Source organism: Meleagris gallopavo, chromosome 26, assembly GCF_905368555.1.
Source record: "Meleagris gallopavo chromosome 26, MGAL_WU_HG_1.1, whole genome shotgun sequence".
NCBI classification, from domain to species: domain Eukaryota; kingdom Metazoa; phylum Chordata; class Aves; order Galliformes; family Phasianidae; genus Meleagris; species Meleagris gallopavo.
In genome coordinates this window covers 4108308-4136127 of record NC_139429.1, presented here as the reverse complement: position 1 = coordinate 4136127, position 27820 = coordinate 4108308, and the positions used below count along the sequence as shown (strand labels likewise).

The window sequence follows — 27820 nt, the reverse complement described above, 5'->3', positions numbered from 1 at the left end:
GGGTTAAAAACTCAGCCAAAGAGATCCCCAACTCATCACTGTTAGTTTATAGTGTAAGTTGGGCTAGTTAAATCCTAAAATGATGCAGAGCTGTTCCATGCCTCCTGCTCACCATCTCCTCTCTTCTGTAGCTCAGGTAGCACCATCAGGGCAGATCCTCCAAGCCCATTTTTAGGTCAGTTATAATTGGGAAGCCTCGTGTGGAGCTATGAAACATCAGTTAATACGCTGGAACTATCTAGTTAAATGCCAATTATAAAAGCCCATAAGCTCCTCAACTCAAATATATTAATAACATAATTAAACATTTATTGCTTATGCAAATTAAAAGTTAAGTTAATCGGACATCAACGAAACCCCAGGAAGTGACCATTTAAGTAACTAATTTCTATTTAATTATGATTCCTCCCTGTTATCAAGCCCCCATGCCATTATTTCTGGACAGCTCTGTGGTGTTCAGACTCTGCATTCCCATTCTGGTATCTGTTCATAATCCCAGACAGCTGCCGCATTCATACCACAGCCATGGAGCTGGCACAGCTGGCAGCAGCTGGACTGGGTGCCCCTGCTTCTCCTCCCACCTCTTCTTGGTTAAGGAAGGGCACAGCCAGGGTTAAATCTCCAGATCCTACATGGGAAGGGGGATGAGCTTGTGGGAAGGCACCTGGTGGGGATAGCAACTCCTGTTGGTGTAGATCCCATAGGCGTTAGCCCTGCGTGCCCCCCACAGCCTTGCCCCGGGTTCCCTGCACGCTTTTGCTGCTGTCACACCTCCTTATCACCACCAGGAAGGGCACTTTTTAGCCCAGCAGGGATATCATGGCCCTCGGAGGATGAGTGTTTCATGATGAGCTCGGCTCCTCGGGTGGACAAAGCTGTGTGCCAGCAGAAAGCCACTGTTCATTATTATTGTAAAGCAGTAATTGAAAGGGCTGGGAGCTAGAGCAGGGCGACAAAATGAGGCCAGGAGATGGGAAATGAAGCATTTTGTTCCTCGAGGGATGGAGATGTTCCCCTGGTGAGCCGAGGCTGTGAGGCCAGGGCCATACGGATGGGCTCCCTCCCCCGGTGCGACAGGCAATCAGTTAAAGCTGACAGGTGTGAAGTTGGCAATTTTCTTTTCAAACCAGTGAGATAAACAGGCTGGTGGGAGTTTGAGAGGAGCAGGGAGATAAAAGGGAAGGGAAACATGTGGGCACCTCTCTCCGTGGGGTGGGCAGAGAGATGGAGAAAGAGTTTGGCCTTTCCAGTGGCTGTACCCATCAACCAGGACCTTTTGAGAACTTGGGTGATGCAACATTTTTATCATATATTTAAATGTTCAGCTTATTTAGGAAGTGCCTTGTTGGGAGGAGGAGCCCTTGCCTTCTGCCAGGCACCACGGAGGGCATCTGAGGCTCAGCAGCACTTTGTGGTGCCGCAGGTCCCCCAGCTGGAGTGCATTTGCATAAAGCAATTTCCTCTCACAAATATGTTCATTCAAATCAAACTCAAGTTTGCAAATAATATGAAACCATGAAAAAAAAATATTAATCAAACAAAGTTGTTGCTACAGATAATTCACCCTGCTCTGAGCCAGCAAATTTCTCCTGGTTCACCTTTTCTAGCATCAAAAGACCTGGCGGTACGTGCGACCTTGGGTGATCCACCTCCAACCTCTTGCCTCTCAATGAATGAGTCAGTGATTCTGACCCAATCCATCCCAGCACTCCTGGAACTGCCACCCCTTCCAGCCAGTCATGTCCCAGCCTTCCTGCCTTCTTCCCTGCCTGCTGGCCATCGTCCTTCTGGCACTTCTGAGTGTGGATTCCTGCGAGATCCACCTGTCTGCAAGCATGTTTCCAGGTGCCTGTGCCCAGGGCTACCAGGCAGATCGCCTGCTAATTCCCTCCTTATGCTTGGCTGCGTCTCACTCTCACTCACTGCAAATCCTGCTTAGGTGATGTTAATCTATGGGGGTGGAAATAAGCATAACTCCAGTGTAGTCAGTCACTGGATGTGCTCACACCCAGCTCCGATAGCTCTGTGCCTTCACCACGGACATTTCAGCCCTGCCCTCTGTGCACAGCTGGTTCCAGGCAGGGACATCTCCATTGCTTGCTCTGTGCTGGGCTGGCAGAACTCACTCCCCTTGCTCAACCCCTCTGTCCCACCGAGCTCCTCCTCTGGCTCTCTGCTGACTGACAGCGCTCTGAAGCTGCTTTGTAGCCAGCGGTGCTCGCCTGCAGAGATGAGGCTTTGAGAAGAGAGCCAAGCCACACTGCCATCATTCCATGGGCTACATGCATTGCTGGCATTCCTGCCCCCAACATGTTTCTGTTTTGTTCCAGAGAAACACAATACTTAGGGGCACTGCATGGGAGTCAGCTCCCGCTGCGTTCAGCTCTCTGCAACCTGAGCTGCTGAGAAGAGGCCCCATGCAATGCAATGGGTTTTATCCATCATTGCTTAACTGTGGCAGACACGGCCTGGGAAATCTATGCAGCATTTCCCAGCAGGACCATGGGGCAAAGGCAGCCCCTCGTGTCTTTCTTTCCATCCCACGTGCTGAACTCGGGTGCAAAGATGCTTCCCCAGGAGGATTCTCCAAGCCAGAGGCATGGCAAAGCGCCTGTTGATACCTGCACAAGGAGGAGTGTGCACGTTTCCTCTGATCTCTCACTTCCTTTGTCTCTCTCTCTCTTGCAAAAGCCCGAGTCTTGCAGAGCTGTCTGCCTTGATCTTTGGGAACAAGGCTGTCTTTGTAGTGTGTATGCACAGCAAGGAAGCTGGAGGAAAGGGAAAAGGCAAACTGTTCTTCCCAGTGCAGAGATCAGTCACTGAAATGCAGGGATGCAGCCTGACTGATCTTTCCTTCCAATGGGCCCTTGGCATCCCAACAGCATTCAGTAGGTTTTGATGCATGATTGCTATGGCAGCCAGGTGCTGGACTACAGGCACATCCTATCACATCCTACCCATCCTACTACATCCTATCACATCCTACCACATCCTTCCACACTCTACTCATCCTATCAATCCTACCCATTCAACCTATCCTATCACATCCTACACACCCCACCAATCCCACCCATCCGACCTATTGTATCACATCCGACCCATCCTTACCCATCCTAAACCCATCTGACCAATCCTATCAGTCCTACCCATCTCACCAATCTCACCCATCTGAGCCATCCAATCAATTGTACCCATCCGACCCACCCAACCACCTCCTCCCACATCCTGCCAACCCTACCAACCCTACCCATCCTACCAACCCTACCCATCTGATCTATCTGACCACATCCAACCCATCCTACACCATCCCAACTATCCAACCCACACAACCCATCTGAACCATCCTACCCATCCCACCACATCAACCCAAGGCTGGCACAGCCCAGTCCCATTGCAGCTGAATGCACATGTCTAGAGAAGATGTAAGGGAGAGCAGGTGTGACACTTCTCCAATAACCTGTCCCCTCTGCTACAGCTAGCAGCAGCTGAAGGACTTCCTGAGCTGGAGAATGTCAGAATTTTTAATAGACCTTGATAGATTCTTTCTGCCATGGGCAAAAACACTTTTCAGCTCAGGCTACCTGTTGGCCTCAGCAGCATCCTTTGACAAGGAATCTCACTGTTTACACTGAAGGGAGAAAAAAACTCTCTCCCTTCCTTTATTTTGAATCTACCACCCAATAATTTCACATAATAACCACCAGTATCAGTGGCAAAATCCATCATTCCCCATCCTCCTTCTCCTCGTTGATTCGGAGATCCCTTAAGCCTTCATCTACAAAGCAATTCCCATTGCCAAACACAGTACATCACAGGAACAGACCTGGAAGCACCACTTCTGCCACTGCTTACAGCTCCCAACCCCAGGATGCGGAACCACATGGTCGCAGAGGCACAAAGAGAAGAGAAGGTTTCTTTTTCTTTTAAAATTCTTTATTTATAAAAAAGTACATTTTTTTTTTTTCTTCCACAGCTGAGCCACTATTGTCTGTCATTGTTTTTTTTTTTTTGTTGTTTTTGTTTTACTCTTGTTTTATACAAGTAAAAGGAAGGGTGCTGCAACACCCTGCCCACACAAATTATAACCATGAAAACGCACCCTTCCCTCCCCCGGACCTCAAACAAATCATTACAAAGGATGGAAAACAAAAACAAACAAACAAACAAAAAATAAATCATAAAAGTCCATTACATTATTTTATTTTATTTTATTATTTTTTTTTACAAAAGCACTTACAGCACAGATTACAAAAAAAAAAAAAAAAAAAAAAGGAAAAAAAAAATCAGAAAGAAAAAGCGGGGTTGGGGTCGTTTGTCTGTCCATTATTCCACAATGATGATTACAGCAAGAGGGAGAAGAAAGAGAGAGAAAAAATCACTGGAGTTAAGGAGCCACGTTTAAGGAATAAAATAATCAGCCAAAGAAAAGAACTGATCCTCAGTGAGGACATCTCCACTGCTTTGTGCCATGGAGGGTCTGACTCCTTTTGCTCTCTACATTCACCCCAAGTGCATCACACGTGCAAGGCACACAGCTCCCACAGGGTCTCCATCCCCATTCCTACAATGCATTCCCCACCTCCTGCCCTCTGCAGCTTTCCCTCTGCTCCCAGAGCCTCGAGGTGCACACATCTTCCTGCACGTGCACTCCTGTGCCTGGGCACGGGGGAAAGAAAACAGCACAGGAGTGCAGCAGCCCCTCGTTAATTTCGTTCCCTTCTCTAATTGCTTGAGGATCAACCTTTGGAGCCTCTCTCCCTGCAGCCCTCAGGGATTTCTGCTGAACTGTTGTTTTCTTTCTTTTTTTTTTTGGACTCAACATGCCTCCCTCTGTCCCTTATTGCAATCAATGCTACCATTGGAGTCTGATTAGTTTTTTATTTATTTATTGAAGCTAAAGAAAACTTCAGGGTTTTGGAGGCTTTTTTTTTTTCTTTTTTTTCTTTTTTTTCCTTTTCTTTTTAACCTTGACTGGATGAAAATGATTTAACAAAATGGAAAGGGAAAAAAAAAAAAAGAAGCACCTTGTAATTAAATAAGTGAAAATAATAGCATCACTGGGGTGGATTGCAATGAATAACCTGAGAGGGACATGCCAGCAGAACAGTCTGCACATAAAGTGGGGGCTCATGTGGGGCTGTGACACTGAGCACACACAGGGAGTGATGCTTTGACTGCAGCAAGGCAGCTCTCAGGTGAAACATCAATCTGTACTGTTGTCTTGGTTTGGTTTTTTTTCTCCTCCTACCTTGCTATAGATGAATGGCTAATCAGCTGGCTAATTACCACCCCAATAAGTCTTTTGCTCGATTAGCTGACCTTGCAAGGAACAGCAAGAAGCAAAATCATTGCAACTCCAGAGTGATGCTGGAGGAACCAGGGGTGAGGAGCAGAGGGGAGCACCGTGCACCTTGCATGGCACAGCACCCATGCTGAGCCTATGGGTCTCTGGGTGGAAAATCCTCACCTGCCCCTCTTCTGAGCCACATCGCTGTGCTCCTGTGGCTGAGCTCCTTCCTAGACCTGAGCTGCTGCAGTGTCTGCACTGATATGGGACAGCAAAAGGTGAAGATTGGCAGCATCTGGCTTAGAGATACCATATTGCTGTGCTATCTCCTTTCTCTAAGCCTCCTTGTTTCTCCATACCCCACAAGGCTAACTATAAGGACTGTCCGTGGATGGGAAATCTCCAAACATGACACCTTTAAGTGAAGGCTCATGGTATCAAAGCGTATTTCCTTGCAAGTCTCTACCTTGGGCACCATCCCACCACCCTGCAGCACATCACACCCGTGGTCTTTGGGACACAATTTCACTGCAGGCTGAGCTCCCACTGGCAGAGCATCAACAACCCTGGGGATGCCTGGGCCCGTAGCACCACGCAGTGCAAGGCTGGACCTCCTGGGACTAAATGGCATGTGAAAGAATCACTGCTGGACACAGCAATTTGCAGGGTCAGAGATTGCATCCCCTTCATTGAGGATACAGAGCTTCCTGTGGCAAGGGGCTGCTCTGCCAGAAGTCAGGAAGCAGGGAGGGCTGGCAGGAACAGCAGAAAGATTACAGCGCAGCAATCGGATTTCCCACTCCTGCTCACCACTAACGCAATAAAAGTGAGCTGCAGCCTGTAGGTATGAGCTGTGTTGCCTGGCCTGAGCCCTGCATGCATGGATCAGAGCCCTGACCTTGGCTCATCTGCACGGCTCTGGCTCCGTGCTCTTGTTCCTGCAGCAGTATGACACTGGGGAATGAAACCCAGTGGGTAAGGCAAGGGGAGAATGAGTCCTGCTGCTTTCAGATGCGCATGAGAATACAGCTCAGAAAACTGGGGATTTCTTTCCAAATCAAAAGATTTATTTATACATCAATTAAAAAATAAAATAAAATAAAGAGCAATAAGCCCGGACACAGTGAAGGTGGATAAGGTCAGTGTCAGACAGAGGGTCCTAGTGCCTGGAATCCCACCTATCCACAGAGCAGAGATAGCAGCAGTCCACAAGGCAGGGGGAAGGAGGATGAGAGCAACACCCCAACTCCCTCCTTCCTTCCTCTCTACCTCCCTGTCTACTGAGGCTTTGCTTAGAGGAGGGACGGGGTATTGGGAAAGTGGCAATCAATGCAGGCGAAGCCATATGTCCCCAAGTTGCTAAAACAGAGCGAGCCGCCCGCATGCTCTGACTGAAAGAAGGAAGAAAGAAGTGTAAACACACGACGATGAAGTCTGAGTGGTATCATAAAACATAGGGACCCCAAAGCCACGGGTGGGCGGGAGGATGCGCGCCGGTGTGCAATTGGGCTGAGAAGAGCCAGCACCTCTCTGAGCCATCACAGAGGGAATGTCAGCAATAAATACTCCTCTTCTTTCTTTTAAAACATGCTCCAACAAAGACAGAAATGAAAAGCCAGGAGGTGATGAACGGCAGGAGGGAGGTGGCAGCTCTGTTGCTCCGCGCTGCTATCAGCCCATGCACCTGGGGTTTGTTCGAGGGCTTTTCTTCCCCATTATCCATGTATTGAGCCATTGGGACCTGGGAGCAGATCCCCAGTGCGGTGGGAACACCCCATATATCCCACTGAGAGCAATCGCTTCCCCCATTGTGGCACCTCCACTTCCTTTGCTGTGAGCTTTTCTGTCCCCGGACCCCCTCCCGAGGTTAAAGCAAAGAAAAGACGACGACATACAAACAAATTCCAGTGTTTCAGGGGGGTGGGAGCGGGAGGAGGAGCCTCGGGGAGGGCACTCTGAGACACGGAGACACAAACAGAGTGTAATATACAGGCTGGGCAACAGTCGTTAAAGCAAATAGTAACACCTAAGCCACCGACCAATACAAACACCACAGAAGGGGACGAAAAGTCGTCAAGAGAAATTAAAAAAGCAAAACCAAAACCGAGAAAATAATTACCCGACCTCCCACCTCCCCATCCAATCCCCCCCGTTTCCCCCCACCCCACCAAACAAATGATCCGTAAAGCAAAGCTGCCCCCGCCCCGAGCCCCCGGTCCGTGCATGGCTCCGCTCGGGGATGCGCGCATGTGTGTGTGTGTGTGTGTGTGTGTGTGTGTGTGCATGGCCGGAGCCGGGGCGAGCCGAGCTACACGTACCACTCCTTTTTGGAAATAAAAGATCCGTCATTCTGCGAGACCATGTTCTCTGCTATGTCGAGCTGCTCGGGGTCGTACTGGAAGCCGAGTGTCCTTTCGTCGTAAGGTTCGGGGTGCGCTTCCCCTTCGTCTACCGTGAAGTACGGCCGCTTGGCGTCCTCCTCGTATTTGTTGGGGCCGCCCAGCTTGCGTTCAGCTCCTGCGTCCTCATCCTCATCCTCGTAGGTGCTGCCGCCCAACGGGCCCGGCTTCTTCTCGTCGTCCGAGTCGTCGGGGTACTGCAGGTTCTGGGCCATGGGCGGGTGGTGCTGCGGGATGCCGGCTTTGCTGTAGCCGTTGCCGTACACGTGCTTCTTTGTGCTGTAATCACCCTTGAAGGTGTGACGCCGGCGGCGGAGCACCACAAAAAGCACCACGGCCACCACCAGGACCAGCGAGACTCCTCCCACTATGCCCCCGATCACAGGGGTGGGGATGTTCGGCTGCACCATGGATTTGCGATCATCGATTGGAGACGGGGTGTAGGGAAATTCTGGGTAGGAAAAGACAGATGGAAGGGGGAACAGTGTCAAACCATGCGGAAACGCGCCCTCCCGCCGTGCTCTCATCACCGATTTTTTTTCTTTTTGGGGGGGTGGGGGGGTGGGTGAGGGGGTGGGAAGATGAGGGTAAGGAACAGGGAAGGGAAAAACCAGGGAAAGGGGAGAAGGGTGCGTCCTGGCAGGGTCAGCACATGGGAGCTCGGTGCCAAGCTCAGCGAGCAGCATGCAGGAGCTCAGCAGCTGGAAGCGGTGTGTCCTTCCCACCCTACCCGGATGCGCTCGGATCCCACATGCCCAATGCCACCAGTCCAGGTGCAGTCTGGTTTATGCTCCACCATTTCGGGTCCAGTTTGCCAACGCGTATCGACGGCCCCGGGATGCTTCTGTGCCCACCCAATGGCCACGGTGCTTTGCGTCCCCTCCTCAGCATCCCATCCCACCCTGACCCACAGTGCCACTGCTCACGCTAATCTCGTTCCTGCAGATACTGTGACCTATTTATATCTATATAAATAACCCAAAGAAGAAGAAAAGAGATGGGAAAGGCGCTCTCTTCTCTTTCATGCAGTTTGACACACGGGTTTTGGCACAGATAAAGTTTGATCCAGGATTTAAATCAACCCTCCCAGCACTTCCTTGGCACAGTTACAGCCCCTGGCCAGACTCAGCTTTCTCTATCCAAGTGCCCATTAAGTGTCGGTGTCCAGGCAGCATTAGGCTGCCTCAGTCCTTCACCTGCCTCTGAATTTGGTGAGCAGATGCCAGATTAATGCCCCTTGGCATCCTCCAGCACTGCCAAGGAGGGTGCCCAAAGCCATCCTGCTCAGAGCTGTCACTGCTGCTCTGCAGCCTCCTGGCCTGCAGCTTTCACCCCGAGGACAGGAAAAGCAACGTGAGCACAGCCTACAATAAGGGCAGCCAATATGGTTGAGGAGCATGAAAGGAAGCAGAGTCCAAAGGCATACGAGGCAGTGTCTGCTTTCTGTCCCCTCTGCATGAGCTGGTAGAAATGTGTCCTGCTCCAGCCATGTTACTGCACTGGGGCTGGAAATCCTGAACAAATGAAGGCAATGCAGGGGGTGGCCTTCCCTACATCACATTTCGCTCAGCTGCTAAGGAAGAGAGGGGAAAAGAGCTTCCCCTGGGTACACACAGTTCCAGAAACAGCTGCACAGTTTGGACAAAGGTTCTGAGTTCGAGCAACTACCGGCCTGATCTTTTTGGCACAAGCATTTTGCTCGTGCCTGAGAGCTGCTTCACTCCTGCCTTTCCTGAGACATCCCAACAACAGCATCGTGGTTCCTGCAGAGCAAAGCCTCACGAGCCAGCAAGAGGCACAGAGCAACACGGCGGGCAGCAGGGCTGGGGACAGGCAGCTGGAGGGCTCCCTGCTGCAGCCAGAACAAGGAGAAAGGCTCTGCACAGGCAGGAGGCAGCAGCTCCTTCCAAAGAGCAGGAAAGAGGGAATGCATTTCAGTGCAGGGAGCTGGGCTCGGGAGCTGGGAAGCCAAAACCACATGTTGCTTCAACAGAAGGCTTGTCACAGCCAGCTGCTTAATGCAAAACCTCTCTGCAGAGACAGCAAGGAATGTCACGTCCATCCCCTGGTAGTGCTGCTCAGCTTCAGCCACACACGCCTCCAACAGCACCCACCCTGCTCTGTGCCAATTCCCAGCCCTGCAATCCCAAAGCCATGCACAGAGCAAGGGCTCACCTGGAGGGCTGCAGGGTTGGAGCAGCAAGCTGGATATGTCCTTGGTGTTTTCCCAGCCCGCAACTCTGATCTGAAGCCTCTTCCTACCTGGCATTACCTAACAGCAAGGCTGGTTTTGTGCAAGGGACCCCACTTTGAAAAGCCTCAGGTAGGGCGTGCACAGGGTCCTTAAAGCCACGCTGATCCCCTCTGCCTCCCAGCTCTGGAAAGTGGACACATCCAAAGGGGAAGGCTGTGCACACCTCCAGAAGGAGCTTGACCCACTTTCCCATTGCAAACCTCACTAAAAGCCAATCACAGAGGTATGAAATGACAAAAGGATGTTTTCCTACCTTTCCCACACGTATTTAGTTTCTCATGCCCTTCATGCCACCTCCCCAAAAAACACCCACCTCCATGCCACCCCCCGGTGCTGCAGACACCACCACCATCACACCGTGCTCACAATTCGTGTGGGGAAGGCTCAGATCCCATCCCCACCCTCCTCGCAGCCGCCAGAAAAAACAAACCCAAACTGCGGGCAGAGAGGATGGGAGAAGCGAGACGGCAAGCCCAAACCCTCCCAAACAGCTCTCCTCCCTTCACCCACAGCCTGGCAACGGGGCTGCAAGGAGGGAAGGGGGGAGGGCGGTGGGAAATGGGTACAGATGGGGTGAAGGAAGGCGGGGTGGTGGGGAGGGGACGCGTGCCACAGCCGCTGGAGGGCGATGCAGACCGCCGCTGCCCATCCGAGCATCCGAGCATCCTCCGAGCGCCGATCTCAGCGCGGTGCCCCGGGTGAGGGCGGGCGGGATGCGGCGGGTCCCGCTGGGCACCGGTTCCAATGGATGCTGTTGGCACAGCCGCTCCCTGCCCGGCGTTAGGATGGGTCCCTGCCTCCCACCCACCCGCTTTTGTGTCTGCGGTGTAAAAAGGACCGTAAGCGTGGCCTGAGGGGGTGGGGGGAAGGAGGGAAGTGTGGGAAAAGGAGCCCCTTTTTGTGCTCGAGGGGTGCGTGAAATTTTTGGAAGCCGGTGCGCTGCCTCTGAGCCCCATGTGAAAAATCCATTAGGAAGAGTCTGGGGAGAATTAAAGCCGCTGTGAAAAGCGGACGGGAGAAACAGGAGACAGCGGAGCACGGGGAGGGGGAACAAGCCAGGCTTTAATGCCGGCACAAAAAGCCTCCCCCTCGCTGCTGCCCCCAGCCCTCGTAAAAACAGGGAGTGCTGCATGAATAGGAATTAGAGCAGCGATGCTTGCTGCCCGCTGCCCGCTTTGCCAGCTGTTGCATTCAGCCCAGCTTCCTGTCCCCGTGCCAGCCCCGGGCAGCAGCTGGGAGCCCAGTGACAAGGGACAGCCCTGAGCTTTGCTTTGATCCCATGGAAATAGGGAACAGGTCCGGCAGCGCCCATGGGTGCAGCAGTGCCAGCCTTGGGGAGATGAAGATGCCAATGCCCATCGCAGGGTGGCTTCAATAGGCCGTGTGCTAAAGCCTCATCTTGCTTTTAATGGTCGGTTTCTGAATAAGAAGGAGATCTATGCAAATCGTGCTGCCTGTCCATCAATCCCTCCTGTATGGCTTTTTGAACGTGGTGGCTGGCTTCAGCGCTGAGGAGCCAAAATTATCCCTATCACAGAGCTCTTGGAGAGAGCGTGGGATCCCTGGCAGAGATGGGACCTAAACCTCATTAGACATCAGAGAACCCCGTGGGGCAGGAGCTGCTCCCGAGGGCAGGAAGGGCCTAGATCAGAAAAAAACATATTTTTAGACACCAAATAATCTTCCTATGATAGGCAGGAAAGCAGCTTTTAAAAGCCCTCCTGCTCGTCGCGCTGCTGAGATATCTTAAAGGTACTGCTTTTGTGGGCACATTTTTTTGTTGAAGTCCCATTTTTATCTCCTTCCCTTCAATCCTAAGGGCCAAGGAAAGAGCCAACACCAGCCGAGACTCTCAGAGGAGCCAGAGGCATTGAGGCAAATGTCAAACTCTGTGAGAGGGTCCCATTTGGACGTGTGTCAGCCCAAGCTGCTCCCTACGTGGAGCTCTGGTTTCCTCCTACCCAGCCAAGCCAAGCACCTGTTGCAGCACAGCAGGATGGGGAACAGGAACCTGAGAGCTCCCAGCTCCCGGATGCTGTCTACAAACATGGCAAGGATCGTTGCATTTTATTTCTTTCAGGAGACAGCTTGCAGACGGCAGCCTTTCCCCTTCCACACCCAAACACTGCAGGACTTTGACCCATTCTGTTTGGCAGACCCGTGCATGAGTCAAGGTAGGAGAGAGCAGCAGACAGGGCTGTAATTTCAGAGCCTGCTGGCATTGCTGCTCTCTCCCTCACAGCAGCCCTCATGCACGCCCATCTCTTGCTCCTAGGGGTCCTGCTTTCCTCCCAGCTGGAGGATTCCTGTGCTGGAATAGGAGGCAGAGGGGCAGAGAAACCACTGGCAACCAATGCAGGAGTTCAGCAGCTGCTGCGGGTGTGTCAGAGTGTGACGGCTTTTGGGCCGGATGCCAAACATGTCTTAGGCTTTAATCTCTGTGTCAGGTCACCTATCGCCCGTCAATCAGGCACTGCTCCCGCTGGCACAGATGCCATCAGATGGGCTGCAGCAAACGCTGCTCACCGCCATCCACTGGGTCAGCAGCAGGCAGAGCTCCCCACCCTCAGCCTCCCCAATGGAGCAGCCCTGAGCTGGGCTGGGGATGCAGCTGCTGGGGATGAGACCCTGTGCTTTGTGCACAGTGCTCTCCCTCGTGCTCAGAGCCGTCACAACCCCGCAGGCTGTGTGTGGTGACCTTGCTGTGCTGGCATTGCTGGCGCTGTGTAAATAACTCCCTACTGCGAGCCAAGCAGAGTGGGGGGAGCTCCAGCAGCCTCCCTCCCCGTCCTGCAGCCAAGGCCAAAGCTGCAGAGCTGCCCGTGTGCGCAGAGCTGATGTGTATACGTGTGCCTAAAGACCAGGAGATGCACGTACACTGCTGCACACAGGCACATCTCCATTGACACGTGTATACTCACACATACCAACGCACCAGTGCTCCTGGCTGTGCAGCAGGGCATCCCCATGCAGGCATGCAGCTTTGGAGGGCTATCTGCATTCTGAGACAGATGCAGATAGGGGGCACACACAGCTGTGTGCATGCATGTGACCTCCTCTCCATGCAGGGCTGCCACGCATGTGCAGGCGGACCCAGGCAATCCATACCCACTGCCTTTTATAATGTCACCCAGCCGCCCATAATAAATAGTTACATGTCACACTACATGGCTTGCTTGCGACTGACAAAGGTCCTGCAAGGCAGGGGAAGCTATTACAGGAACAGATTGCGGGAATAAAATATTAAATTTCCACTTATCAATCTCTTTAATGTGCTATAACTCCAAGAGCATCGTTCAGCCTTCTCCTCCTGAACGAATCGCCTCCCAGCCAGGGCTGACCCATGCCTGCTCCTCCTCCCTGGGGCTGGGATGAAGGATGCTGGGGTGGGATGGGTAGGAAGGAGGGGAGGCCTGCTGCAGGTTTTTCTCTGCATCAGCCTTCTGTGTCGTTTTCTTTTTTTTCACTCCCGAGGCTGGCTGCTCACTAGATTGAACTCCATTTATTGCATGCATTTCTTGAAAGAGGTTTCGTGGTCCACTGACAATCCCTAAATTGCCTGCAAGTCCCAAACAAATGTACCTGTAATAGCTAAGTGAGAAAGGCTGAACCCTCCCCAGCACTGGCCTAATCGTTCCTGAGGGAGAGCTGGATAAACATATTCAGATCCAATGAATTATTAACAGTGTGGGGTTTTTTTACATGGTGGAGCCCTGGTTTAGCATGTCAGCTGCTCATCCCTCACAGGGAGCAGCAGCTGCTGTGTCCCTCCATCCCATCTGTGTAACCTCAGCACCACAATTCAGACTTTTGGGAATAAATTGGGACTGTGGGCAGGCAGACCCCCACCCCAAGTCATTCCCTAGAAAACTTGCCCATTTTCCCCTTGCTGAGTGTTAGAACTGTGCCCTGAAAACCACCAGGATGGGGATATCCTGGTTGCTGTCCCTAGTGCCCAGAAACATGATGCTCTGGAGGGCACCTTGCTGAGTTGGGTTTTGGAAATGATTTTTGTGGGTTTTGGGCAGGGATATGGCAGGGCAGGTGCTGTCCCACATCTGTGCTCAACACAGAGCTCTGTTAGTCTGGTTCCTTCCACCAGCAAACAAAAAAATCCCCGAGAGAGAGGCAGATAGCAGGAACAACAAAGCAGGCACGGATCCAGGCCAGGAGGTGCGATTTAAAGGCCCTCTACCATGATAATGATCATAAATAAATACTTCATAATTAGCATCTACTTAGCACATCCCATCCACTGACCTCCAAGCGCTCGGGTAGCAGAAGATCATCCCGGTTTCCCCACACTGCAGAGCAGGGAACTGAGCAGTGAGATGCCAATTGGAGGCTCATTGGAGGAGGTCAGAGCTCAGCCCTGTTCGTTCTGCTCCCCACCACTGCTCCCCAGCTCCCCTGAGCAGGTCTGCTCTCCCAGCATCCCCGGTTATTCTGCTCCACCTGCTGCTTGGCCACAATTCCCTTGGGATGCAGGGGTACCCGATGGAGAGCAGCACGGAGCCCTCGGCGCATCACCCCCCATCCTGGTGCATCTTTTTTTTGGGTGACACCACTCTGTTCTGGAGCCCTGGTAATGTTATTCATGATGACAAACACAGTACAGAGGAACACGGACGGAGCACAGCTAAGAAATCACCGAGTTGCCCACAATCAGCAACACCTGAACAAACGGCTCGCCCATCTCACTGTCAGCCCTGTCCTCACCCTGCTCCTCCTGCCTCCCAACAAACACATTGCTGACATGTCTCGGCTTATAGCGTGCCCAACCAGCTATCCGAGTCCAAAGCAGACAAGGGAGAATGAGATTGAATGCCTCTTGATGTAAGAAAGAAAAAGACAACGAGAGGAAAGGAGAAAAACCCAAGCACACCAAAGCAAGACCAGCACAAAGCAACGACCATCTCTGCTCCCTTCGCATCACCAAACTCCCCACTGCTGGAAGGAGACACTGGAGATTCAAACAGACATTATGACAACGTTAAGGCTGGTAGAGGTGAGCAGCTCCCACCCTCCTCTCCCACCTCCTCCTCTTTCAGAGCAGCCCACGTGGTTTCCTACCTGTGACATTGACTTCCACCAAGCCCGACCGCGTGCCGATGGCATTGGAGGCCTCACAGATGTAGGTGCCAGCCACGCTGTAGGAGATGGGGCCCTTGAAATAGATGGTGTTGTTCTGGATTTCCACGCTCCCTGGCAGAGTCCCGTTTGGCCTGGGAGAAAAAAAGATCATGCTAGACCCCCAGGATGGAAAACATAGGATGGGATGCTCTATCCTGCTTTCTTGCCCGTAGAACTCCTGGTTGATCAGCCAGTGTTAATTGCAACCTCAGCTTGAGTAAAGCAGCACTGATTTACAGCCTGGCCTGCCCATGTCAGGAGAATCAGGTGAGTGTGGAAGTGGAATAATGCAAAACTACGTCTAGAGGTACACAGAATAAATGAACAAAGGCAGATAAAAAAAAATATTAAAAGCCTGTGTGTTAGGAAACGACACACATGGCCTGGTTATTCTTAATTACTGAAGCAAAGTAAAGTAATTACTTCTCTTAGGCAATTAAAAATTACTCAAGTAATTCTTTCCCCTCCTCTCAACAAAAATGTGCCATATTGTCGGCAATTTGTAAGAAACAAAAGGGAATAATGGGGTATAATTACATTTGCAGAGTGCCTAAGTGCACACACACACATTTCACATGCCTATATATACACACAGGCACACACGTATGGCAAATCAGTCAGAAAAAGGGGCATCCTTTCCCAGTGCTGACTGAAGAACAGAGAAGCCCAATGTTGGTTCTCTGCCTGTGGGTGACTCAGGGTTCCCAATCTGCAAGGAGTTCCCAATCTACAAAGACCTGGAAACTGCTGTGGGATGCTATGGGAGGCTGCCATCCCTCTAACAGCTCCACTGTTGCTCATCACCGCCGTCACTCCGCCTTTCCTCTCCATCCTCTTTCACGTCAATAATCCTATATTCAGTCCTAAGCAACCCTCTAAATGTGCAAAAGGCAGAGGATGGGAAATTGGATCGAAGCGCCGTCGGGCTCAGAAACCTGCCCTCGTTAATTCTGTGCTCTCCTCTCCATTTTTCTCTCCACAAGTCTTTCTCAAAGGAAAGCACTGATGTTCTTGGAAACCCTCAAAAGGAACAGCAGGTTAAAGGCAGGCAAATGGACATACAGAGAACTCACAGGACAACTGGCTGCAGTGACAGGGATGCTGGTGCTGTTGGCTGGGTCTAAACATGCTGAGAGCTGCCCAGTGCCCAGGAGCACAGCAAGAGCTCAGGCTCCAGCTCTGCACGTGAGAAACTGCAGAAAAAAGGGATGAAGCCACCTGCCCAAAAGCAGAGAGAAAACCTTGGCATCTCTTCTGCCTCGGGTGCCACACGGGGTATCTTCGCCTCTAACACTTCCCTGGCAATGTTGAGAGGAACCCAGAGAGCCCCACTGGAGCTTAAGCAAGCTGGCAGAACCAACAGAGAGAGCTGGGGATGAGAAGCAGAAGAAAGGCAAGAAAAACAACCCTCTTCAGATTTGTATTGTGATCCAGTTTGATCTGGAAGGGAAATGAGAGAAAATGTGCCTGGCTCTCTGCAAAACCATTTTGAGAACCTCTTTCTGACAAACGCCAGCTGAAAAGAAGAAAGCATCCATTTGATCTTCCTTTTTTCTAAAGTCTTGTGAGCACTTATGGAAAAGAGAGGGAGAGAGAAGCACCTCGGGTTCCATCAATTCCCACCTGGCTCCCCAGGCACCCCTTGTTCACTGCTTGCTCCCCTTGCTGTGCTCAGCCCTGGAGGAGGAGGAGGAATTGCTTCTGCTTAGTGTCAGATGCGTGGGGATGTGGTTGGCATCGTGATCCCAGTGAGACTGGGAGCTGACCAAGCAAAGGGGTTTCAACAGAGGTTCCTTGGTCTTGTTGATCCCGTGTGCAGGAGGTGGGAATACTGCAGGTACTTACAGCTTCCATTCGTAGGTGTGAGCTGGGGGGTTGGCATCAGACTTGCATATCAGCTTGACATCTTTCCGATTGAGGAACCAGTTGCCATCGAAGCCTTCAATGGTGACTTCTGGCTCATCTGCAGAGAGGAAGAAGGATGGAAAAGGAGGGGATGGCGTTAAGGAAAAGGAACGGGGAGGGAGCAGGAAGAGAGAAGGGGGCAAGGAGAGGGAGAGGGAGCGAAGAAGCGAGATAAAGGGAGGAACAAAGGAACATGGCAGGAGCAACGAGGGAAAGGAGGTATGAGAAAGGGAAACCATACGATTACTCCAAGTATTCACCCTCCATACAAAGAAAGCAACCCCCACTCCCCCCCTGCACAAAACCAGCATCATCCCTTCACAAAACTCATTCCCCCAGCCCCTCCAGTGTTTCCTTACACTGCACGTTGAGGGTGATGCTGTCTGTGAAGCGGTCCAGCTGGTAGTTGACCACACACATGAGCTGCTGCCGATGGGCTTCGCGGCTCGGCACCAAGCGGTACCGGCTGATCACCGTGATGGTGCCATTGCTATTCCGGATCTCCTGAAACTCTGCTTCCCCTTTCAGCTTGGTGTCCCAGGTGACAGTGCTGGGGGGCTTCCCATTGGAGGAGATGCAAGTGGCTACCAAGATCTTTTCTGTCCTGCCTGACTTGGCGATAAGCGGCCGCGTGGTGCCCTCCATCCGATTCGTGGGTTTGGCTGCAAGGAAGTGCAGAAAAGGAGGAGGAGGAGGAGGAGAGAAGAATACAAAGATGTTAGAAAAGCAATGCTGCCCTCTCTGCTACTACCCAGGAGATATCAAGCACCACTATGACAGACCTTGTGGGTATGCAGAGCTCCTGTAAACTGCTAGCAGCTGCTGGACCTGCCCTGGATGCACATACATGAAGGAAAGTGCCTTCTTGCAATAGGTTTTCATCCCTATGTTTGTATGGGAAACCCAAATTGAAGAGCAAATGAATCATGCAGATGTTGGGTGGGGCCTGTTCACTCTAAACCTTATGCTCCAAGGATAAGCCCTACTTGTGCTTAGGATCTGTTGTCTCTCCTCTCTGTTCACCTGACAGACACAGGGTGTTAAAACTCACCATGCCCTTAAGGGACAGGTCACTCTTATTCTACCTGCATTAAGAAATAGGGTAGCTGGGGTCTGCGAAGAGGAAGAGACATTCCCAAGACAACCCAATGAACCACCTACTCTGGGTTCCCTGCTCTCCATCTCTTTATGGACAACGTGAAAGAGCATGAGAGCTGAAATTCACACCAAAGGCTCAACCTTTGCCCTGAGTTCCCAAGACAGGAGTCTCAGGTTCCTCCAGACCTGTTTAGCTGGAGGCAACAGCTTGCACCATGGACTAGCCCAGTAGCTTACCCAGCACTGTAAGGTTCAGTTGACTTTCCCTGTTGCCGGTTGGGAAGGTGGCAAACTCGCAGATGTAAACTCCCTCATCCTCCAACTCGAGGCGAGAGAGCTGAATGGTGCCATCTTTGAAGGAAGGGTTCCGGAAAATCACCCGTTCTTTGTAGGGTGAGAGGATGGAGACCCCCATGGCAGGGTTGTAAATGGCCACATTCTGCTTGGTGCCGTTGGTGACTTTCTGCCACGTGACCTGCGTGATCTTCACATTGGGGAGTGGGTTGGTGAAGCTGCAGTGCAGGACCACGTCTGTCCCGATAAATCCCGAGACTGTGTCATTGACTAAGACAGTCTGAGCTTGCAGCCCTGCAACGACACGGGAAAACATGAATATACACATATAATTGGCTTAGAATAAGAAAAAAAAAGAACAGTTCTTGCGTGCTGGACCCGTGAACAGCTTCACTTATTCCATTTTCTTCTTTTAGTGTTCAGTCTTCACCATGATCAGCACTAAAGTTCTACAGCTAGCTAGGGCTCCAGGTTGGATCAAGAATACTTTCCTTTTGCCTTCAACCTCGGAAGGCACCACATCATTTATTGAAAGTACACAGAACTTGTGTATCCGTAGGCACACGAGGGCACAGATATTTATCAGCACAGCATGTCCCAACATATGCTAACACAAACTCAGACACCCATTTAATCCTATTGGAAGTGCAGCAGTAATTAAATGAGCTGCAGAGATTGAGGCCCTGATTACAGAGCAGCAATAGCTCCCACAGAAGAATGGATTTATGGCAGTGGTCATACACCTTGCATGAGCTACTTATGGTGGTTTCAGTGGCCTTATTTTTAAGGACTGAGTTTAGGATCTTTCCATCTGGGTTCTGCAGAGGAAGGACGGAAGATGCTTGGGAGAAGCTGTGGCTGTGCTCCCAGCTGCTGTTCTGTCTCGTTTGAGTCCTCCCCTGCCAGATGGAGAAAATGTCTCCCACCAGACTGACCCTGAAATTCATCTTTGGCTGCCACTGTGTCTTTCCCTAATCTGTATGTTTAGAGATAATGCACTGATAATTATAAAGCCAGTATTTCTATGAGAAATACAATGGGGAAGGAAGGTGGTGAGAACGAGAAAAGCAGGTTTTGCTCACTGCTTCTGGCAGCATCTGAAACTGGATGTATTCTGGGAGACAGAGAGGAAAGGGAAGGAAGAGGGAGTAAGGAAAAGGGAAAGAGGTACAAAGAGGGAGAAACGTGAAAAGGAAGGGAAAGAAAAAAGGAAATTGATAGAAAGAGAAACAGAGCACATCTTTTAGCTGACGGGATGTGAACACAGCCATGGGTGTCCCGTTCCTGCAGCTTCAGTGCTCTCTCCCCTTCTCCTCCCCTGCACACTGAGCCCATGACCCCGAGGACAAGCCTCAGCAACCCAACCCAGCCATGAGACGCCATCAGCTGACCACAGTCGGCAGCAATTAAGACCGAAACTCAGTCTCTGGAGCTTTGTGTGGACTTGCCCCCTTCCTGAGCCAAGCACTGGGCTGCCCCACACCCTACACTGCGGCTGGATGCTGCTTAATGCTTCCCAGTGCTGCTTACAGCCACAGCAAAGCACTGGTGCCCTCATGTGCCTGTGTGCACAAAGCCATCGGGTCCTCAAAGGCCACAGGGCTGCACCTTCCCATCCCACCCAGATGCCATGCGTGTCCCACCAGAAGGCAGAGGGAAGGGATGCTCGAGCTCCAGGGCAGTCACTGCTGCATGATGTCTCTCCTTGACAACTGGGGGAGGATGTCCAAGCAGCGAGACCCCACGGAACACCTTTAAGACCTGTGACACAGCTGGTGGAATGAGGGCAGCGGGTACAGAGCAGGGCTGGATCTGGACCATGCAGTGCTAGGATTCCGGGAAAGAACAGGAGGGTGTGGAGCAAGGAGAAGCCTCCGACTCGCTTTGCAGCACAAGCTGCTCCTTCTAGCCTGGAGGTTTGAGCCCACACCTATGGAGGTGCACAGCAGCCCTGCCAAGCAGCCTGGCTCTGAAGCCCTCACAGCCTCACAAGACATGTGGGAGCTTGCAGGAGAGCAACAGCAATCATGTAGCAGAGGCCCTGGGAACAGCCTGCACCCAGCTTGGGGCTGCCTGGCTGCCTGTGTGCTCAGCACGCTGCTCCTTCCTGCACTGCAGCCAAGTGCATTCATTGCTCCCCTCCTCTTCAACACAGGGCTCGTGCTCCCAGGGCTGGGGAGATGGTACCACTGGCCCCCACATCAGCACTAGACCCCCCCACAGGTTCCTTGGGACCCCAGTAGAAAAAACCACATTGGTGGCAGTGGGAAGTGCTGACTCCTCATGGTGCCAGACGAGCAGGAGATGGGCTGGATCTCACAGAGAGGACGGAAAGCTCCTCACCTTGCTGGGCATCCTTAGGACAGCTCAGGCTCTCTGGAGTGGGCAAGAAGGTCTGCTTGCAAAGCTATGCAAACTTGAGGCCAAGGGATGGACACCCACAGTGTGCCCCTTAAATAACGATATCAAGCATGCTAGTGGTGCATATCACAAGAAAACCCAATCCACCCCCTCACCTCTGTTACGATGCTGTTTCTTTACGCTATGATTTCCCTGCAAATGAATGAATGACTTTTTTATGAACCGAGTGGTTGTCCTCGACCTTGGGTGGGAGGAACGGTTCCCAGCTCTGACCTCCCCCTGCCATGGGATCCGTGCATCAGCACAGACTGTACCAGGACACAAAACAAACTGGGTGCTGATGGAGCTGACCCTCAGCCAGAGCGGTCCCTCCTCTTTCCAGGTGCAAAGTGTCAGGCTCGGGGCTGGGGAAGAAACTGGTGCCAGCAGAGATTGCCAACAGCACGACGCTGCCAGCACTGTTTTCAGGCCCCTACATGCAGCAGCTTTAACAAAAACACATTCCAAACTTTCTAGAGGCTTCAGGGGAAAACGAAAAAAGAAAAAAAAAAAAAAAAAGAAAAAAAAAAAACCACCAGCAAACACTGTGCGGAAATCATGTTTCCTTTCCAGGTGACTGAATAACTCATGGCTCTTTTGCAAGACATTGTAAACTCCTTTTGTTCCGCTCCTCCAAGCTTCCCATCAGGGGAAATAAAGCACCCATTGCTCTGCATTGCTGCAGTAACACCCAAACCTCAGCAGGGACAACGGGTGACATAAAGGGGTTTTGCAGGGTGCTGGATCAGCATCCCGTGCTCTCCATCAGGAGCCAGAGGGCAAACTGGCCATGCTTGTGGGAGCATTGGTTTGCAAGGTGACTGAGCTGGGCCGGCCCTGTTACACACTCAATAATTCATAAGGGCAAACGCATCGCTTATTGATGGCAGCGAGCGAGCAAGCCAGGGCGAGGAGGAGAAAATAACATCAGCAATCAGCCCGCGGAGAGGCTTGAACATATTAAGCAGGAGGTGTGTGTGTGTGTGTGCACGTGCACCTTGCTGCTGCTTTGCTGAGTGATGCATGTGGTCAACATGGCAGAGGAAAAGCTTTGGGATGCAGCCTGCAATGCAGTGCCCACTGATCCACCCCGGCAGCTCGCGGGGCAGCGGCACATCAGTGGTGAGCCGTGTAGGCTGAAGCTTGCTGAGTTGCAGTTTACTCATTGTTTTATTTTACTTTTTTGGTTGTTGTTGTCGTTGCTTGTGTTCTTGTTGTTGTTGTTTTTAAGGTAGAAATGCTCCAGCTGAGAGCCAAAGACATGTTGGTGCCAAGCACTCATTAGCAGAGACCTCTGGGATGCTACTCCTCCAGCTTGGCTTCTGAAGTGGTTTGTGCTGGTGCCTTTCCCCACGATCCCGAGCCCAGATAGTCACTGGGTCATGCCAGGCCTTAGGGGCCTTGTGCAGGGCTCAGGGTGCCTTATAGGGGGCTGGGCACCTTGGGTGTGATGTGCAAATAGCCTGCTGACCCTCCAGGCTTTGCAGAATGCTCCAGTGCCTAAAGTCTTAGAATCATTAAGCTTGGGAAAGACCACTAAGATCTAGTCTGACCATCAACCCATCAAAGGCAGCAGATCTTGCAAGTGTAGGATCTGGTTCTTGCCCTCCCCCATACAGAAAGCTGTGGAAATGATCTCCAAGCACTGTGCTCTGTCACAATGAGCTTCCGATCAATGCCTCTTTGTTAAGCACCATGTGAACTCCACTCTGCTTTGCACAACCTTGCCTCTGCAAAGTGTCTCACCGATTTCTCTCTCTTGTTCCCTGATACTCATCTCACCCCAAGGGCACTGAAACAGCCCTTGGCAGCGCTGTGCTGAGCCGCCCTTTGCTGGGGCAATCTCACAGCTAAAGCAAATGTCAGAGGAATGAGTCCTAATAGACTTCACATCACTTAGAACTGAAGGGGATGTGGAGGTCACAGCAGCTGGACCTCATTAAAGGGCAAAGCAATGCATCATGCTCCCACCTATAAAAGACCTTGCACCAGGCACCTCGTTCTCAGTTGGTTCCTTGCACTGTGAGCTCTAAAAGAAGCACTGTCCTGGCCTTGGGTTTGCATGCTTTTAGGCAAAGGCGCTTCAAGAAGATACCCAAGAACTCTTTGTGGAAGGAGAAATGGGACAGAGCTTTTTAGCAATTGGTGAGCTTTGTGGTTCTATTTTTTTTTTTTTTTTCCTTTTTTACTCCTCCTGGTATTTCTGAATTCCTATTTCAACCCCTTCCTATTTTTACATGGAGATCAAGGTTTGAAATGAAGCCTTCCCAGGGCAGAATGCAATCGGCCTCCAGCAGCCCAAGGGAACACCACAGGTGTGTTAAGCAGGGTGAGACATGGGAAAGAGGATCCCAAATCCTGGGAGGGGAATTTCAGGTGGCAGGATGCAAAGGTTTGAAGTGGTGCTTGGCTGAGGTGTTGAGGTTAATACCTTGCTTCTTACCAAGGAGGGAGTTGGTATGGATTGCCAGGCACTCAGAGCAGTGCTTGCCTCACCCTGCTTAGTCAGTGCCTGCAGCCCATTGGGAAGGAGTGCTGCCTTTGACTCATGGCCTCTGCTTCCTGCAGCAGCACACTTTTACTGGAAGTCTTTGTCATGCACTGATTCACCTTAGCCCCCAGTGACTCTCAAAGGGAATAGGAGGGGAGGGCTGCCCTCCCAGAACACAGGGGAGGGGGCTGCAGATAAGAAGGCAGCTGCAGGGTGGCAATGCTGCATGTGGAAGTTGGAGGTGGCACTGTGTTGCATGAACTGCAAGCATCCCTTCCCCCAGCCAAGAGCTTGATGAGCTCTGACAGGAGGTAGCAGCCCTACAATGGCCCAGCTGGCTCTCATCCAAACCTCTGCCCTCCTCCCTCCCCTCCAAAAAAAATAAGTGCTGGTTTGTAAATAGGAAATGCAGGGCTTTGTACTCTAGGTCACTGGTTCTTATCTAGCACCAGTGCGTTGTAGCAGTGAGAATATTCCTATCTGAGGACCAGTCAATGGATTGTACTGTGTGAGCTTTCTAGCCAGCCCTTTGGCTGTCTGCTGGGACAGGATGGGGAGGTGCTTTGGGATAAAGAAGGGTTGCCTTCTCCTGCCCATGCAGCATTTCCTCTTTGGAGAAATAGAATGCAAAGCAGCCTCGGGGTCCGCTTGAATGAAAGACCCTTCCTAGAGGGTCTGCTCCATGGATGCTGCCCTCGTTCTGTGAAGGTTTGGGAATTCTGCTCATTGAGCCATCACAAAGGCCCTCACTGAGACCAAAGCCATGATTGTCCTAGGTGTTCTTCACAGAGAGAGATGAAAGAAAAGCAGATGACAGGGTGAGAGCAGCCACAGATCAAACAGCAGAGCTGAACACCAGACTACTACCTCTTGCTGTCTGCGCTTCCACCTTGCAAACAGCCCAGTTCCAGCTTTTTAGAAGGGCTGTGAACCTGAAGAGTGGGAAGGGAACAGCCATGCCTCTTTGCTCCTGGCATTCCCTCATTGCTGCTTCTTCTCTCCTGACTTTAGCACAGCTGCTTTGCTTCACCCTCAAGTCAAGGGGAGGGGAACATGCCCTGTGGCAGGAGCAGGGAGGCTGGCAGAGCAGGGCTCTGGCTGCGAGTGCTGACACAGCACTGGGAAAGGCCTTCCTGCAATAAAGCCACGAAATCCCGTGCTCAGCAACAAAGCACAAAGGCTCTCAGTCATGGTGGAGCAGTCTGCTCCCAGCATCCCGCCCCGCTGGCACGTCAGCTAATCCCTGGTGAGGCTGCTGGTTCCCACACCTGAGCACCAGGCTGCCTCTGCCTGCTGTGCCCCAGCACTTGGCTGCTCACTGTGCACCCTGTCCCTCCAGGCCTTTGGGCTGGACCTTGCTCCAGCTCTTTCCTCAGTTCTTTTCCCACTGTGCGTGCTTCCAGTGCGTGGCTTCAGGACTCCCATCTCCTTTCCCTTGTGGCTTTATGTGACTTATCACAGCAGTTTCCTTCCTGCATGCCAGCTGGTCTCCATCACAAGGAGCCCCTCAAGCTGCTCTGCAGAGCTTATTTCCTCAATTTGTCTTCTCCACGTTTCATCTCTGCCCATTTTTTTTTTCCATCCTTCTTGTATCTTCCCAACACCATCACAACCCAGTGCCTGTGCATTTCCTAGCCACTCGTTCATCTTGAATGCACCTAGGACCACAGTTCTGCACTAGGAAAAGAAGGTAGGTGGCCAAAGAGCAATACCTCAAAACCCTGTGTCACACAGAGTCATCTCTCTGCTCATGAGTGAGAGGGGAAAAAACCAGAAGTCCTCTTGTGTGCTGTATCTCTATAAGCAAGAGGGAAAGTACCCAGGCGTGTTTGATGGCTTGAGATGGGGCTGGATTCATAGCCAGTGTTAATTCAGAGCTTGGGTGGGGAGGGAGGGCAGGAAAAAGCAGTACAGGAAAATAAAATGTGGACGGATGGGAAAGAGACACAGAGTAAGGGGGAGGTAATTCAGCTGGGAATGTCCTGAGACCTTTTGCTGATAGGGTGAGCCCCAGACAGATGGGTTCATTAAGGCTGGACCACCAAGGTCATCTAGTCCAACCATCAACCAATCCTCACCATGCCCTGCGTATGTGAATACTTTTTCTGCTTTGACTCTCCCTTGGATTTCTGCATTACTTTGGATGTTGCTCAAAAAGCCCTAGTCCAGGGCTAAATATTCTCCCTATTAGAGCTCCCCAGGTGCTGAGGAGAGACTTAATGAAGAGCTGTGAAGAGGGGATCAAGATAGCAACCCATAACGAGCCTCATTTCCGAAACGAAGGAACTCGAGTCTGAAGAGATTCAGTAAAAACAAAAATAAAACACAGGAAGAATACATCCAATCCTTCCCTCCCCAGGCTGCCAGCACAGAGCACGAATAGGAAACGGGAGCATTCAGGGCTCGGCTGCAGTGACTCAACCTTCATCCCGATGGGAACGCGACAAAGCCGAAACTCTGCTGACTCAGGTGTGATGAGGAGCTGCTGCCCCTGCCAGCCTCACCGCCCTCATTCCCTCTGTCCTGACTCAATTCAAGGCCTTTCTATCCTTGGGCTCCCAGGGAATTACCAATAGAGGCAGACTCTTTGCTCTGATGCCCAAGATGTGGTGACAGCCTCACGCCAAACCACATCGGTGGTGACCAAGCCTGGGATTTTTGTGGAGAAGATGAAGATTCTCATTTTCCTGTAGTTTAAAGACTTGCTAACCAGTCACAGCTTTCTGGCTGCGGTCTTTGCTTTCTTCTTGTCTTGTCCTTGGGGTCTGTCGTGCATTGCTGGCAGATTCATGAGCTCCTTAAGTTAAGAGAAACATTTTTCTACTATTTCAAGTGGGAATGCCATGCTCTGTGCTGCTATAATTTGTCCAAAGATAGAAACAATTAGCATTGTTTTGTGACCAGAAGGAAAACAGAAGTTCTGATGGCTCCTACCCCACCAGAACTGGCAACCAGGAGTAATCTTGGCCACCAACGTGGCATGGCACCCACCAAACACCAGGGCTGGGCACGCTTTGTGCTATGTGTGCTCTCTCATAATGGGTTTCCTCTTCCTTTAGTGGTTTTTCTCCATGAGAGTGGAAAAGACTCAGAAATCTCAAGTCTGGAAAGAACATCTACAACACACAGTGCTCCAGCCTGACTTTCAGCCTGCTGCTCAGCTTTCTTATCAAAGCTCTGTGCAGGAAATTCACTTTATGTATTCCTCTCCTCTTCCAGCTTGGTGATCTCTGCAGCACATGGGCACCCTGCCTCAGTCCTACCTGCACCCGCCTGCAGGAGTTGGTCTGCGTGTTTATGGAAAGCGCTGAGTCTTCAAAGGGCTTTTCAGAAGGTAACTAATTAATCCTCACACATCCCAGAGGCAGGTAAGTATTATTACCTCTGCTTTCAGGGATGGAGAAATCAGAGGTGCTGAATGACAAAGAAATGTGCCCAAGGCCACCCAGGCAATCACACCGGTATGGCTTGGGTTAGATGTGGGGCTCTGCATATTGGGGTGATGATTCTCACCTAAGGAAGCAGCATGCAGGCATTGTGGTGATGCCTTGCAGCCCTAAATAGAAAAGGTTGCCCTTATCTTTATGGTTGGGGAAACTGAGGCATGGGGTGATGAAGAAGCAAACCTACTGACAGAGCCTGGAAGAGAAGCTAAACACGATCCACATTAACAGCTAGGCTGAAGTTACCAAAACACGGCTTGAGGATGGGGACCCTTGGGCTCAAAGCCAGCAGTGGCTGTGGGGAGATGGGTTTTGTGAGCCTCACGGCTGCAAACAAGCAACAGGACCACCCATAGGCAGCCTATGCTGACCTCAATCACAGCATCAGTAGGAGTGAGGGTCAGGCCCCCCATGGGGGGTCAAACTCCTTGCCTCTTTGGGAGGTGTGGGGCAGCAGCTTGTTTGCTGGTGGGGTTAAGGGAGACCAACACAGTTATACCCATGCTCAGGGCAGGAGAAGCAGCAGTTCAAAGGGACTTGGGCCAAAAGAGGATCCTTCCTGCAGGGAGGGGCTTACAGCACAGGGGCTGCATCGCATCTCCATTTGGTCCCATCTCTCCAGGACAAAGCTCACCTATTCTGGAGAAAGCAGAGGTAACTGTGGACTCTGACTTCTGAGTTTTATGTTCTTAGTGATTGTAGTGCAATGGGAGAGGCCAGAAAACTTCTGGGAAGAAAAACTAGGGACTTTCTCATGCTTTATTGTCCCTTCCATAGACAAGGTGGCTTTGTGCTTGCAGGTAGCCCCAGGGTGGACCTGGGCTGGGATGGAGCATGCAGGGGAATTTGATCTGAATGCCCTTGAAGACGTGGGTTGAAGTGCTCTGAGTGACTAATGGGAGATCCTTATGGCATAGGGTTGACCCTGCACGAGCATCCTCCAGGCATCTCAGCATCACCCACAGTCCCACGGATGTGTCAGCAAGTCCTACGCTGGGTTGCTGCTGTGCAGGCTGGGCTGGGGGCTCAGCATGCAAATAGAGGAGGTTCAGTATCACTGTTTCTTTCCCCAGGCTGGGGGTGTTAGAGCAGGAAGGCTCTAAGGAGTATCAGCAA

The 27820-nt window shown here is 51.5% G+C and overlaps 1 protein-coding gene across 3 annotated transcripts in view; it reads right to left on the bottom strand.

The window, feature by feature from the left end:
* NECTIN1 (nectin cell adhesion molecule 1) overlaps positions 1 to 27820 on the bottom strand; it is a 71008-nt gene that overhangs the window by 19401 nt on the left and 23787 nt on the right. For 2 of the 3 annotated variants that reach the window (XM_085209116.1, XM_085209118.1), the window contains exons 2-5: positions 18314 to 18664; positions 17338 to 17640; positions 16919 to 17036; positions 15014 to 15165 (exon numbers count right to left, since the gene is read on the bottom strand). In XM_085209116.1, coding sequence (XP_085065242.1) covers positions 15014 to 15165; positions 16919 to 17036; positions 17338 to 17640; positions 18314 to 18664 — 924 coding nt within the window. Of the gene's footprint in view, positions 1 to 3994; positions 8138 to 15013; positions 15166 to 16918; positions 17037 to 17337; positions 17641 to 18313; positions 18665 to 27820 lie in introns of those variants that run through there. The other variant, XM_085209117.1, reaches the window with a different exon arrangement.